At 38.5% G+C, this 12,517-nt stretch overlaps 1 protein-coding gene across 1 annotated transcript in view; it reads left to right on the forward strand.

Moving 5' to 3' along the window:
* Positions 1 to 12,517, forward strand: part of AVEN (apoptosis and caspase activation inhibitor) — a 194,194-nt gene that overhangs the window by 172,006 nt on the left and 9,671 nt on the right. Inside the window, exon 3 of the mRNA XM_033851414.2 lies at positions 11,909 to 11,979. Coding sequence (XP_033707305.1) covers positions 11,909 to 11,979 — 71 coding nt within the window. The remainder of the gene's footprint in view (positions 1 to 11,908; positions 11,980 to 12,517) is intronic.

The raw sequence follows: 12,517 nt of genomic DNA on the forward strand, positions 1-12,517 counted from the left end.
ATCTCTTACTAGAAGAAAATTATCTGCAGAGTAGGTTCTTTGGGGCCCAGTAAGGTAGCCATCCTCTGTTTTGAAGGTGACAATTTGACAGACACTGCTGTTTTATTTTTTTACTATTTTGTGTTGTTTAATCTGTAAATGGTAAGGGTAATTGTCACTTGAGAATTAGTATGTGTTTGGGTACTCGTGTCAAATGTGTTTAACAGATAAGAACTCGACTAGTTGAGTTTCACTAACCTTGGTTATTATTGTGGAATATAGTGTTAAGCAGTGAAACTTGACCCCTGGTTGGAGAATGCTGAGTCACATAAAGAATATGACTCAGCCTCCTCTTCACTCTCTTCTTGCCTCTTCATCCTTCACTGTGCTCGAGTCATACTGGCCTGCCTTCTGCTCCTCCAATGGCCAAACTTCCTTCTGTCTTGAGGCCTCTGCTCATGAGTTTCCTCTGGGGAGATGTTGCCTTACCAAACTCATTGCAGGCGTACTCGAAAGCTAGAATTAAGAGTTTTAAAAAAGAAAAGCAAAGATCTGGGACATGAAGAAGTTAATCAAAATTAACTGTAGTAGGTTTCATGTTGCCTACATGAGTTGACCTCAAAAAAAGTATATTGACTAATGGTCTCCTGTCTTCAGTTTGGGTATTGCTCGTGCTTGCTGGAGCTGCCCAGTTGGAGATTTTATAAAGAATGTTGTGCTTGTGAGCAGTAAATTCTTACATGATTTTTAAAAAGACTTTATGGAATCTTATGAATGAGAGTAGAAGCTAGAAGTAGGAGAGAGAAAAGGCCAGTCAGTAGCTAAAGGTATGGATATGAATTTGGATTTTATACTAAGAAGATGTGAATTAGTATCAGAAAGATAATTTCAATGAACTGAGCTAACATATAGTAAGAAAATAATGAGACAGATCAAAGATCATGGGTAAGACTTCTTAATCCTTTAATATATGAGTCTCTGGCATACATTTAGTCAGTAAACAACAAATTGAAAGCAACCTCATATTCCTGATAGAAAGGGCTTCAGTCATTTTCTCTCACAAACCCCACAGTATTCTCTGAGGACATGCTTTGAGCCGTCTGCTTCATCATGGGATTAGTGTTTGGGGACTTTAATTATTAACATTCACCTTCATGGAATACTTTTAACTGCAAGAAGAAATCTTGGGCAGATTAAGGTAGAAAATACCATGTTTGAGAGATGTAAGTGGTAATAGGGATAAATTGACTTTCAAAAAAGTACTCAGTATAGGAAAGAAAATGAAATTGTAAGGAGGAATGGATGGTGGGCCAGGAAATTCAGGGAAAGTTTGGCTCCACTGTGGGACCCAGGTTACTGAGAGTTCTGCAGTGACCTTTGGAGAGTGTCGTTGTCCTAGTGGGACTGTGCTTTTTCTGTCCTGCACTGAAGTGTGTGCGAGTGTGTGTTTGAATCTGCATGGCATCCTCCTGATACAGACTGTTTTCCAGATAATGACAGTTTGGCATTGATCTGATTTTTCTTTCTCACTTACTCCCTCTGGAAGTGAATCGTTTGCCCTTGCAAGATCGCTGATGGGATTAAAGGGGAGTCTACTCCTTAAGGCATTAGACCTGGAACCTTAGAGTATATGTATGATGGTTCCATCAGCTGCAATAACCAACAAAGTCAACATTTTGGGTGTCGGATAGGTTATAAATAAAAAAAACAAGCTGTTAGGTGGGCTAAATATTTTTTGAGGAAATAGACACCATGAGTGTTGAGGATTCATCTTTATATTATTTATTCAGCCTTGTCTAAAAATTTGCTGTCATCTTGGAGTTCTGTGCCAGGGTTTGATGTTGGCCTTGTTTCTGAAAATCATTGATATGAGAAATGTTACTAGATTGTCTACTGTAGTACAGGGTTCACACAGAATATCTGCCAACTGTTTTGGGGAAAACAAGTTAGATTCTAAATTCCAGAATGTCAGCATCATCCTTCACTCATAAAGCCTAGAACCATTCTATGGTACCTGAGTATATTTGGCTTTTCCTTCAACATAATCCGTGCAGATGGGGAAGCACTTTTTAGGGGTATTGGGAAGATAGGCACATCCTGTTATGCTCAATGTGGATATTTGATGCTCAGGGGCCTTTGGGGCCGCACACCTGGTGAGAAAGCTCATTATAGGTCACTGTTGAGCAGGAGAGAATTTTCTTACCTCTCATGTTCTTTTGGCTCAACCTAACTTTTTAAATTCATCATGGCTTGTATGATCTTCCTCACAAAGACCAAAATGTTAGCTGTTGCTTTGTTTTAGGGTAAATATTGAAATGCTTGACATCTGCATCTAGAAAGACTCATCCGTAGAAGCTAGAAAGTTGGGGGTAGTAAGGACTTTTTATATCGTGTAGGCTGAACTGTAGATCGCCTCTGGATTGATCTGTGTCAGCCTGTGGACTTAGGATCTACCTGGACCTTCCAAATATGCCATGTCCCATAGATGAGCTAGAGAAATTCAGAGAGAAGAAAGGGTATGTTTCATTTTCTGTAGCAGCCATGGTGTTGACCATTGAGACATAGTGTCTTTCTATGAAGATTGTGAACCTGTCAACCTATAAAGTTGTGATTTCCCATAGACATGGTGTCCTGGTTAAGGGCATATTCTAAGGGCTGTGGAGAATTTAAAGGAAGGTGATCATGATAAAGAAGAGCCAGGAAAATGGAGCTTAAAATGAAGTACTCATCCAGAAATAGTGCTACATTCCTCTTGCTTTCTAGAGCTGGTTTCCGAAAGGACGTACCACAACAGTCTGGGCCAGTTTTATAAGGAAAAGATCTAAATACCTAGGACAGATGTCAGTTATGGGAACTGCCACTCCCAAATCATCGGAACTGGGTATTTTTAGACTTGGGCACATTTTCCATCTTTCACACTCACTCTTTGTATACATCTGATCTGTATTGTTGAAACCAAAAGTCTTTGCAGGTTTCTTTGCCCAGATAAAGATTGTTCCTTGTCATCCCACCTGAACTTCCACCGAAGAGCTCTTTTATTTGGCTGGAAGCTCTTTTTTGTTGATGTGGCTGTAGGAGTAAGCCTAAAATTCAAAGCTGTCTTATTTATGACTAAAGTGTAAGTTTTTTGATAGTATGTTGGTATTGTGGAATTCTAGCAAGTTTAGTGTCCACTTTGTCACTGATCCTGAGACTTGTGTTAGACTGGTTTTGAGAAATTAGGCAGAGTGAGAATCCTGGGTATCGTCCACACAGAGACAATTGGTGTATCGCCTTTATTTCTCTGACGCTATCCCTATTAGAATTCTTAGAGGGCTATCAAAACACTCTTATTTTTTAAAAGTACTTATTTAAAGGAATCCCTGAAATGACTCCTTTCCTAAAATGAGGAATTCTTTGTTTTTGGATTTTCAAATCTTCAGCCATTGTCAGCATGTCAAATAGTAGTATATCAGATGTCATAAAATATTTATTGAGTATCTGTATTGTCCTAGGGAACTCAGATGGCTGAGAAGCCTAGTGGAAGTAGTGGAAAGAGCTTTGTTAGTTATAGGTATAATAAGGAATGTTAGGAGCCAAGAGGTCTTGGTGTCCAGCCATTAACTGGCTGGTCAGGCCATTGAGCCTGTCCTGACCTAAGGCTCTTTACTGTTCTATAAAGTGAGGGTTAGAATGAATGACATCTGGTGTTCCAGCTTTGAGATCTATGGATGTTTTGTCTTCAAGGCATTCTGAGATGGTCTTTGCCCTTAAGAAGTTTCAGCTTTGTTTCTAGAGTTCCTTACTTCTGTTTGGCTCAGTTCCAAAAATAACATGTGTTTGTTGTTTACAAAGGAAAATTCAACTGGAAAATGTATTGTGCAGAACGGAAGTCTCCTTCAATCCCGCCCTCTGAAAGAGAATCATTCTTAAAATAGCTATCTAATGATCTCCACTTATTTCTATGCATATATTAATATTTTTGTGATATATACACACATATATATGTGTATATAGTATGTGCATAGGTGTGTGTGTATATATGTGTGTATATATATATCTTATTCATACTGTATTAAAACTTGATTTTTTTCATGTAACAGTTGAGATAATGGGCATCTTTCCATTTGTCAGTACATATAAAACTACATTTTTTTTAAATTTAGGTATAGTTGATATATAACATTATTTTCATGTGTACAATATCATGATTCAACATCTGTATATATTGCAAAATGATCACCACGATAAGTCTAGTTAACATCCATCACCATACATAGTTACAATTTTATTTTTCTTGTGATGAGAACTTTTTTATTTAATAAAGCACACATCTTTTTTAAAAAAATTTGTTTATTTGTTTTTATTTTTGGCTATGTTGGGTCTTCGTTGCTGTGCATGGGCTTTCTCCAGTTGGGGTGAGCGGGGGCTACTCTTCCTTGCACTACAGGGCTCTCTTCGTTGCGCTACAGGGCTACTCTTCGTTGCGCTACGTGGGCTTCTCATTGCGGTGGCTTCTCGTTGCGGAGCACGGGCTCTAGGCGTGCGGGCTTCAGTAGTTGTGGCGTGTGGGCTCAGTAGTTGTGGAGTGCAGGCTCAGTAGTTGTGGCGCACAGGCTTAGTTGCTCCACGGCATGTGGGATCTTCCTGGACGTGGGATCTTCCCGGACCAGGGATCAAACCCGTGTCCCCTGCATTGGCAGGTGGATTCTTAACCACTGTGCCACCAGGGTAGCCCAAGAACTTTTAAGATCTACTCTCTTAGCAAGTTTCAGTTATGCAGTACAATATTATTAACTATAGTCACCATACTGTACATTACATTAACTATTGTATTTTTAAAATAACCTCATAGAATGTTAGTAATTCACTATTGGAGGCAGATTAAATATACATTTTGGCCAGAATGTCAAGTGTTGAATCATATTCAGCTGAAGCTAAAGCTAAATATCTCTGTCATAGAATGGATGTGCTGGAATACATGGAAAAAAATCTGAAATTTCAGCAAAACTATTGAAATATTATTATAAAAGTTATTAGCGGCCAGATTTACTTTTGACGATCTACAGGCATTCTCATTTCTCACCACTGTCTGCTGTTAGATTGTTCCTGCAGTCACGGTACCATCCTACACATTCGTCATACTAAATAGCTGGTAGCTTGGCTGAGGTGGGTAGAGGAGCACAATACTCTTTGGCTGGTTCTGCCAGAATGGTCGAGGGTAATGGTGCCCCTCGCGATTAAATTTGTCCTCTCTAAGAGTAACTAGTTAAAGACTGGGTAATAGGCTAGGTGAAGACTTATCTCCTCGTTAACTGCTAGACTTGGAGATTTGTTTGATGATCATGAGTTTCATTGAAGGAATCCCCCAAATTGAAGCACTGTGCACTGCCTTTTTCCCCGTATTCTTTCCCATTATGGTGTATTACAAGGTGTTGAATATAGTTCCCTGCGCTATGCAATAGGACCTTGTTGTTTATTTTATATATAATAGTTTGTATCTGCTAATCCCAAACTCCTAATTTATCCTCCCCCAGCGTTTCCTCTTTGGTAACCACAAGTCTGTTCGCTATGTCTGAGTCTGTTTCTGTTTTGTAAATAAGTTTATTGTATCAATTTTTTAAGAGTCCACATATAAGTGATATCATATGGTATTTGTCTTTCTCTGTCTGACTTAATTCACTTAGTATGATCATCTCTAGGTCCATCCATGTTGCTGCAAATGACATTATTTCATTCTTTTTTATGGCTGAGTAATATTCCATTGTACATATATATGTGTGTGTGTGTGTGTGTGCACACACACACACACACCACATCTTCTTTATCCATTTATCTGTCAATGGACATTTAGGTTGCTTCCATGTCTTGGCTATTGTACATAGTGCTGCTGTGAACATTGAGGTGTATGTATCTTTTTGAATTAGAGTTTTTTCCAGATGTATGCCGAGGAGTGGGACTACTGGATCATATGGCAATTCTACTTTTAGTTTTGTAAGGAACCTCCATACTGTTCTCCATAGTGGCTGTACCGAGTTACATTCCCACCAACAGTGTAGGAGGGTTCCCTTTTCTCCACACCCTCTCCAGCATTTATTATTTGTAGACTTTTAAATCATGGCCAGTCTGACTGGTGTCAGGTGATATCTCATTGTAGTTTTGACTTGCATTTCTCTAATAGTTAGCGATGTTGAACATCTCTTCATGTGCACTGCTCGAAACATTCTTTCTGATTATTTTCAGAAGCATACTTAAGATCACATATATCTAACTTTCTAATATTTTTGCTGCTTTATACAATTAGTTGATTGAAAAAAATCCATCATTAATTTTGGCTCCAGAAATGTGGCAGTAGAGCAATGTTGTTGACTTTCAAGATATACAGAATTGTTTCAGTATCGCCTGTATGTCAGCTTTCATTGCGTGTACACCAACTTCAGCTTTGTTGGAATAGAATGACATGGGACTTCTTATTATGTAGGAAAAATGTGAACTCTCCAGGTACATCAGTTTTGTTCAAATCCTCCCCCCTCTTTTTTGAGCAGATTCTAATGAATAAATTACTTCTTAATAAATAATCATTGGATTTAGCAGGCCTGCTATTTTTGTATTCTTATCTGCAAAGTAGAATATTATGGGATTTTGTTGCTGTTATTCAAGCAGCCTATGTAATAGGTACTAGCTCTTCTCCATCTTGTTTGAGGATATGGTATAAGTACACAGCAAGGCAGTCCCACAGCCTCTTATACATCATGAAATCAATCTTTGGCTGAAGGAGGAGGAGGAAAGTGTTATACTCCTTTTATGCTTTCTGGTTCTGTTCACTACACTGTGCTGTAATTACTTGCTGAACACACAGCTGGTGAGTGTGACCAAAACTTTGAATGCTTATGACTTGCAAGACACATTTCACCATGTTTGTTCCACTGTCAACAATAGTTGGCTTTCCCTGTTCTTCACTGGGTTCCATTCTATACTTCTTCATTCTGATTCATTCTGTTAGTGTGAGAGACAGGAACTCTCTCAGCCAGAGAATAAAGCAGGAGCAGAATTGAATGCATTGTGAATGCACCGCACTGTCTTATTTAATGGAAGTCTCCAATTGTTCCCGCACATCCAAATGTCTGATGTACAAGATACAGGAATAGCATGTTTACTAATACCACCATTGTTCTGTACATGTCTCAGTATAAGAGGAGAATTTTGGTAACAGGTTTTCCGGAAGTACTCTTGATTCTAGGAGTCATAATTTTGACAAGTCTGGACACACTTTCATCTTCAATGAGAGGATTAGAGAGGTTGGCTTTCTTTAATAGTCATTTAACCAGCTTATTTTTCAAAATTAGCCTCTGTGTACTTTATTAAGATTTTTAAATTGTGTTGTTTTGGAGTTTGACTACTATAAACAAAATGTGCTTAAAGTACCTTATTTTTCTCAAACATTTTCTTCTTTTCTTTGAATTTTTTATGTGAATACTTTATTTTGTATCAATCAAGAATGACTTCATGGTCAGAAAGAGAAAGACAGTTACCATATGATATCACTTATGTGGAATCTAAAATATGATACAGATGAATTCATTTATAAAACAGAAACATTCACAGACATAGAAAACAAACTTATGGGGTCTTCCCTGGTGGCGCAGTGGATAAGAATCTGCCTGCCAATGCAGGGGACACGGGTTTGATCCCTGGTCTGGGAAGATCCCACATGCTGCAGATCAACTAAGCCTGTGCGCCACAAATACTGAGCCTGTGCTCTAGAGCCCGCGAGCCACAACTACTGAGCCCACGTGCTGCAGCTACTGAAGCCCGCGTGCCTAGAGCCCGTGCTCTGCAACAAGAAAAGCCACCGCAATGAGAAGCCTGTGCACCACAACAAAGAGTAGCCCCCGCTGGCTGCAACTAGAGAAGGCGCGTGCACAGAAACGAAGACCCAGCACAGCCAAAAATAAATAAATTTATAAAAACCAACAAACAAAAAGAAAACAAACTTATGGTCACCAAAGGGCAAGGGGGTGGGGGAGGGATAAATTAGGAGTTTGGGATTAGCAGATACAAACAATGATATATACAAAATAGATAAACAACAAGGTCCTGCTGTATAGCACAGGGAACTATATTCAATATCCTGTAATAAACCATAATGGAAAAGGAAAAAAAAATGACTTCATGGATGTCATTGTGATTTTATAGTTTTTCCTATTTTTGAAAATTTTACATTGCAAATCATAAGATCTGGGTCTGATAACTGGATTTTTTTCTATTGTCTCTTTTTTAAAAAATTATTTTTATATTGGACTATAGTTGATTTACAATGTGTTATTTTCAGATGTACAGCAAGGTGATTCACTTATACATACATACATACATATATATATATATATATATATATATATATATATATCCTTTTTCAAATTCTTTTCCCATTTAGGTTATTACAGAATATTGAGCAGAGTTCCCTGTGCTATATAGTAGGTCCTTGTTAGTTATCTATTTTTAATATAGTAGTGTTTATATGTCAATCCCAAACTCCCAGTTTATCCCTCCCCCCAACCCTCGACCCTTTGGTAACCATAAGTTTGTTTTCTAAGTCTGTGAGTCTGTTTCTGTTTTGTAAATAAGTTCATTTGTATCATTTTTTTTAGATTCTGCATATAAGCAATATCATATAATATTTGTCTTTCTCTGTCTGACTTCACTTAGTATGATAATCTCTAGGTCCATCCATGTTGCTGCAAATGGCATATTTCGTTCTTTTTAATGGCTGAGTAATATTCCATTGTATATATGTACTACATCTTCTTTATCCATTCATCTGTCACTGGACCTTAGGGCCTCCATGTCTTGGCTGTTGTAAACAGCACTGCAGTGAACATTGGGGTGCATGTATCTTTTTGAATTATGGTTTTCTCTGGATATATGCCCAGGAGTGGGATTGCTGGATCATATGGCAACTCTATTTTTAGTTTTTTTTTAAATTAATTTTTATTGGAGTATAGTTGCTTTACAATGTTATGTTAATTTCTACTGTAAGGAAAAGTGAATCAGCTATACATATACGTATATCCCCTCTTTTTTGGATTTCCTTCCCATTTAGATCACCACAGAGCATCGAGTAGGGTTCCCTGAGCTATACGGTAGATTCTCATTAGTTATCTGTTTTATACACAGTATCAATAGTGTATATACGTCAATCCCAATCTCCCAGTTCATCCCACCCCCACTCTTGATATCCATGTTTGTTCTCTAAGTCTGTGTCTCTGTTTCTGCTTTGCAAATAAGATCATTTATACCATTTTTCTAGATTCCACCTACATGCGTTAATATACGATATTTATTCTTCTTTCTGATTTCGCTCTGTATGACCGTCTCTAGGCACATCCACCTCTCTACAAATGACCCAGTTTTGTTCCTTTTTATGGCTAATATTCCATTGTATATATGTGCCACATCTTCTCTGTCCATTCCTCTGTTGATGGACATTTAGGTTACTTCCATGTCCTGGCTATTGTAAATAGTGCTGCAGTGAACATTGGGGCACCATGTGTCTTTTTTCCTTTTTTTTTTTTTGTGGTACGCGGGCCTCTCACTGTTGTGGCCTCTCCCGTTGCGGAGCACATGCTCCGGACGCGCAGGCTTAGCGGCCATGGCTCACGGGCCCAGCCGCTCCACGGCATGTGGGATCTTCCCCGACCAGGGCATGAACCCGTGACCCCTGCATCGGCAGGCAGACTCCCAACCACTGCGCCACCAGGGAAGCCCGCCATGTGTCCTTTTGAGTTATGGTTTTCTCTGGGTATATGCCCAAGTAGTGGGATTGCTGGGTTATATGGTAATTCTATTCTTAGATTTTTAAGGAACCTCCATACTGTTCTCTGTAGTGGCTGCACCAAGTTACGTTCCCACCAACAGGGTGGGAGGGTTCCCTTTTCTCCACACCCTCTCCAGCATTTATTGTTTATAGACATTTTGATGATGCCCATTCTGACTGGTGTGAGGTGATATCTCATTGTAGTTTTGATGTGCATTTCTTTAATAATTAGCAATGTTGAGTGTCTTTTCATGTGCTTTTTGGCCATCTGTATGTCTTCTTTGGAGAAATGTCTATTTAGGTCTTCTGTCCATTTTTTGATTGGGTTTTGTTTGTTTTCCCCTCTCTCTTAGTTTCCTGTCATCTTGGTCTCATCTCCTGATACACCTGAATTTCGGATACTGTGTATAAAATATAGTAGAGATAATTCTAGGTTATTGATAATGTCATTTTCCTCCAAAAAGGATTAACTTTTGCTTCTTTTAGTCAGAATCAGAGATTGAGCTGATTCACTGCTTTGCCTCAGACTTTGTAAAGCTGTCCTATTCCTCCTTGATCCTTACTTCCTTTCTTATTCTCACCCCTTTGCCTGTTTTCCTACTAGGTGGTTTTGTTCTGGTTGATTTGCAAAAGCTCTCTTTGTATGTAAGAGACAGGCTCTTTGCCTATATGTGCTACAAATGTTTATCACCAGCAAATATGGTTTATCTAACTGCTACCTTTTAGGATTTTTTTAAAGGTTTTTTGTAGCCTTTCTATTGTCCTTTTAAAATGTTACTATTGCACAAATATTTATAAACTACCCACATATAATCACAATACACTTATACATCCACATGCACAGACAAGACATTATTAATTATATCACTCAGGTTCTTTATATCATAATTTTTGAGGGATCAAGGTTGATTTGCCAATGACTAATGGTAGTGATTTTACCCTTTCTCATGATAAAGAGTGATGTTCTTGGTCTTTTTTACCTAGAATTTGATCTTGTCAAGTGTTAAAATGTTATGATCCATGTGTTTTGGAAATGCTGGGGGCATGGTGTAGATTCTGATTTTGTCTTTGTCTCTTTAATTCAGGATTCTTCAGTTCTTTTCCCCCTCTTTTAGGTTAGAAGTAAAGAATGGATTCTATGGTTAAATAACCTGAGAGATCTCATAGGTGGAGAAAGTGGGCCTGTACCTGAGTCTTAAAGTATAAATAGGATATGAATGGGTAGAAGTGTGTGGGCCTTCCAGACAAGGGAGAAGGATTAAAAAAGAAATGAGGATAGGGTAGAAAATGAAGTATGTTCAGAATGTGAAAAGAGGCTCTCGGGAGCAGGAAGTCAAGAAATAGGAAGCAAATGTGGGTTAATGAGGTAGGATCACATTCTGGAGGATCCTGAAAGCCAGGTGGAAAAGTAATTCTTTATAAATTGGCTATTCTTAATGCAAATAACCAGATAAGTACATATTTACAAAATAAGCTTTGTGTCAAAGCTCGCTGTACGGAATCATCTGTCAAGCTTGTTTATCTTGATTCATTTTCCTTTATTCCAAGAGCTCAGAGCAGTGCACCATGATTCACATTAACTAATCTAATGCACATTCTTTGAGTTTTATTTTGTATCTGACATTCTAACCAGGTGATTTTTAGAGTGATGGTTCAGATTGGTAACCTTGCCTCAAAGAGATATTTTAAGTCTGTCATATTGTGGATCAGTTGAGAACTGCTTTCCTTCAGTTCTGTTTCTCTCCTTCCTTTTCTGCTTTTGCCCACCCCCAAATCATAAATGTTAGTTTCCTTGCATATATTAAGCAGATGAGATGAAAATATGCTAAATATGGGGAGATGGCCACGTCTGCAGGCCTGGACTGTTCAGTTGTCTCTCAAGAAGCATGTAGGATGGTGGCTTATTGAGAGTTGAATGAAGCAATGAATACAGTTGCCAATAGTATTTTCAAGTACCCACTCTGCACAGATGATGTGGAAAGATGCGGAAGCCAGGACCTTCTATTGAATATCATCACTGAGTTTGGGATGGTCAGCTCTTCAGAAACAGCACTTTTACTCCCAAGGGGAAATTGAGAGAACTGAGTGTTTTCCTTTTAGCTTTGACATAAAATTATATGTTTTTTCTATTCCCAGGGGACTCCTTCTCACAGTTCCGGTTTGCCGAGGAGAAAGAGTGGGATAGTGAAGCTTCCTGCCCCAAACAGGTAAGGTGAAGCTCTGTCTGGAATGTGGACTGGCTCTTCTCAAGGCTGGAGACCAGCACCTTTCACATTGTTGTTGTGATAGAGACTTCACATAGAGAAGAGTCTAGTCATTCATGTACAGTTCAGCGTCAGTTACCTAAATTGCTCAGAAGGTTTTCAGGGAGCTTAAATTATACAGGCTTTTGGAGCTGGAGTTGACCTTTATACCTGGCCGTCTATGTGAACTACTTATATAGCTCATATATGACTATAGTTCATATAGACTGGGTTGTAGGGCTGAAAGTTTATAGTCACGATTTTGAGTGGATTACTTTGCCATTTGGCCTTCCTTCTTTTCTCTTTCTGTGAAAATTCATCTAAGGCTTGAGAATTAATTTATTTCTCCCACACAGTTTTTGGTGTTAGGTAAGAAAATCCTTAACTTTATAGTTTTAAATAACTCTTCTTCTATAATTAGGAGAATAAAGCTATAAAATAAGAACAAGCATCATAGAAGTCTTTCAGTGAATCTGTAGCACCCACGCACGTTATTTGCTTT

The sequence above is a fragment of the Tursiops truncatus genome, chromosome 2 (genome assembly GCF_011762595.2).
Source record: "Tursiops truncatus isolate mTurTru1 chromosome 2, mTurTru1.mat.Y, whole genome shotgun sequence".
Lineage (NCBI taxonomy): Eukaryota > Metazoa > Chordata > Mammalia > Artiodactyla > Delphinidae > Tursiops > Tursiops truncatus.